We start from the raw sequence: 2,583 nt of genomic DNA, 5'->3' as shown, positions 1-2,583 counted from the left end.
TAATTTTTTTTAAAAACAACTAAAGGAGATAAATAAACACAAACTTATGAATTAACACCATACATGCACAGATGCATTTGAATCAAAATAAGGCTATTAATTCACTAGAAAACAAATTAACCACAACAATGCTGAATATAATTCATTGAAAAAATTTCAAATGATAGCCGGAAGCTTAATAGATGGGAGGCGGGGGTGAGCTGTAGAGGTAGGGATGATATGGAGGAGGTGATGGAGATGGTGGAGACTTGTAAATATAAGGAGGCGGTGGTGAAGGCGAAGGAGGTGGCGGTGACCTATAGACATATGGTGGAGGAGGTGATGGAGAAGGTGGAGGTGGAGATTTGTAGTAGTATGGAGGAGGTGGTGAAGCTGAAGGAGGTGGAGGTGACTTATGGACATAGGGTGGAGGAGGTGAAGGAGATGGTGGGGGAGGAGATTTGTAAACATATGGAGGAGGGGGTGAAGGAGAAGGAGGAGGAGGGGACTTATAGACGTATGGAGGGGGTGGTGAAGGGGATGGTGGTGGTGGTGACTTGTAGATATATGGAGGAGGTGGTGAAGGAGATGCTGGAGGAGGTGACTTATAAACGTATGGAGGTGGTGGGGATGGAGACGGTGGAGGTGGTGACTTGTAAACATATGGTGGGGGAGGAGAGGGAGATGGAGGAGGTGGTGACTTATATACATATGGTGGAGGGGGTGAAGGTGATGGTGGGGGTGGAGATTTGTAGACATATGGTGGTGGTGGAGATGGGGATGGTGGAGGTGGTGACTTGTAGACATATGGAGGAGGAGGTGAAGGAGATGGAGGTGGTGGCGACTTATAAATATAGGGTGGGGGAGGAGAAGGTGATGGTGGGGGTGGGGACTTGTAAACATATGGAGGAGGTGGTGAGGGGGATGGAGGAGGTGGTGACTTATATACATATGGTGGAGGGGGTGAAGGTGATGGTGGGGGTGGAGATTTGTAGACATATGGAGGTGGTGGAGATGGGGATGGTGGAGGTGGTGACTTGTAGACATATGGTGGAGGGGGGGATGGAGATGGGGGTGGTGGTGATTTATATACATATGGTGGGGGAGGGGAGGGTGATGGTGGAGGAGGAGACTTGTATATATATGGTGGAGGGGGTGATGGGGATGGTGGTGGTGGGGACTTGTAAATATATGGAGGTGGTGGAGATGGGGATGGTGGTGGTGGTGACTTGTAGACATATGGAGGAGGAGGTGAAGGGGATGGAGGTGGTGGTGACTTGTAAACATAAGGTGGGGGAGGTGAGGGTGATGGTGGAGGAGGAGACTTGTAGACATATGGAGGTGGTGGTGATGGAGAGGGTGGTGGTGGACTCTTATAGACATATGGTGGGGGAGGTGAAGGAGATGGAGGAGGTGGTGACTTGTAGACATATGGAGGAGGAGGTGAAGGGGAAGGAGGTGGTGGTGACTTGTAAACATAGGGCGGGGGAGGTGAGGGTGTTGGTGGAGGAGGAGACTTGTAGACATATGGAGGTGGTGGTGATGGAGAGGGTGGTGGTGGACTCTTATAGACATATGGTGGGGGAGGTGAAGGTGATGGAGGAGGTGGTGACTTGTAGACATATGGAGGAGGAGGAGAGGGAGATGGAGGTGGTGGGGACTTGTACACATACGGAGGAGGTGGTGAGGGAGATGGTGGAGGTGGAGATTTGTAGTAATAAGGTGGGTATTTGTGGACATATGGAGGTGGTGGCGATGGAGAAGGTGGAGGTGGGGATTTGTAGTAATATGGAGGTGATTTGAAATAATATGGTGGCTGTTGTCCATGACTTGGTGGTGTTGGTTGCGGATAGTTGTTGTTTGGTTGGCCGCCATAGTAAGGCTTATAATCATCAGCAGCGACACTGCTTGCAATTACGCAAAATGCTATTGCGTAGATGAGTTGAGGCAAATGCCTCAACCCAAATGAGGTTCCCATCTTTTTTAAGAATGTGTATTTCTGTACTCAGTTCCTTGGAAGAGTGATAGCTAGTTACTGTGATTGCTTATGTTTGCATTCCAACTCTTTATATAGTGTTGCCCAAGCTTGAATTATAAGATTTCTTAATTTCTCAAATGCATTAAGACAGCCTGGCTTAAAGTTTTAAATTATATTCTTATTTCGTGGATGGTGTGTTTTCTATACCTTTTGGTTTTTGTTCATGTCATTTTGTATATTAAAACTTGATGCATTGTGGTTTTTAATTGAATGAGTTAATGTTTTCCATAAACAAAGTCAATGAAATTAGTAGGTGATGGTAACAACAAAAATATGTGAGAACGCGTTCGTGCAGGTGTATTTCAAATTAGTATATCCTTTGGCTTTTAGAGAGAAGAATTGGCAAGCATGATTGAGAACTCAAGTGTGAAACATTTGATAAAGTCAAATTAATTTCCATTTTTACAGAATTTTCTAATGATCAATTGAAATAAAATATACGTAAAAGAAGTAGTGCATTTAATCAAAATTTGGACTAAATACATATACAGTTTTGCTTATGATACATGTAATATGGAGTGATGCATCATTTTTTTTTTTTTTTGGTACAAAGTGATGCATCATTT

At 44.9% G+C, this 2,583-nt stretch overlaps 1 protein-coding gene across 1 annotated transcript; it reads right to left on the bottom strand.

The window, feature by feature from the left end:
• Nucleotides 1-2,025, bottom strand: LOC25492579 (extensin-2). Its single transcript, XM_039833514.1, has one exon. It carries the CDS (start codon nucleotides 1,955-1,957, stop codon nucleotides 176-178), a length of 1,782 nt encoding a protein of 593 aa, XP_039689448.1. The 5' UTR covers nucleotides 1,958-2,025; the 3' UTR covers nucleotides 1-175.
• Between the last annotated feature and the right edge of the window lie 558 nt (nucleotides 2,026-2,583).

Source organism: Medicago truncatula, chromosome 4, assembly GCF_003473485.1.
Source record: "Medicago truncatula cultivar Jemalong A17 chromosome 4, MtrunA17r5.0-ANR, whole genome shotgun sequence".
NCBI lineage: Eukaryota > Viridiplantae > Streptophyta > Magnoliopsida > Fabales > Fabaceae > Medicago > Medicago truncatula.
The sequence above is the reverse complement of the archived record's forward strand: the minus strand, read 5'-3'. Positions and strand labels throughout refer to the sequence as shown.

What these genes read in the sequence shown, in the direction of transcription:
- LOC25492579 (XM_039833514.1), bottom strand. Translation starts at nt 1,957, where the DNA reads ATGGGAACCTCATTTGGGTTGAGGCATTTGCCTCAACTCATCTACGCA.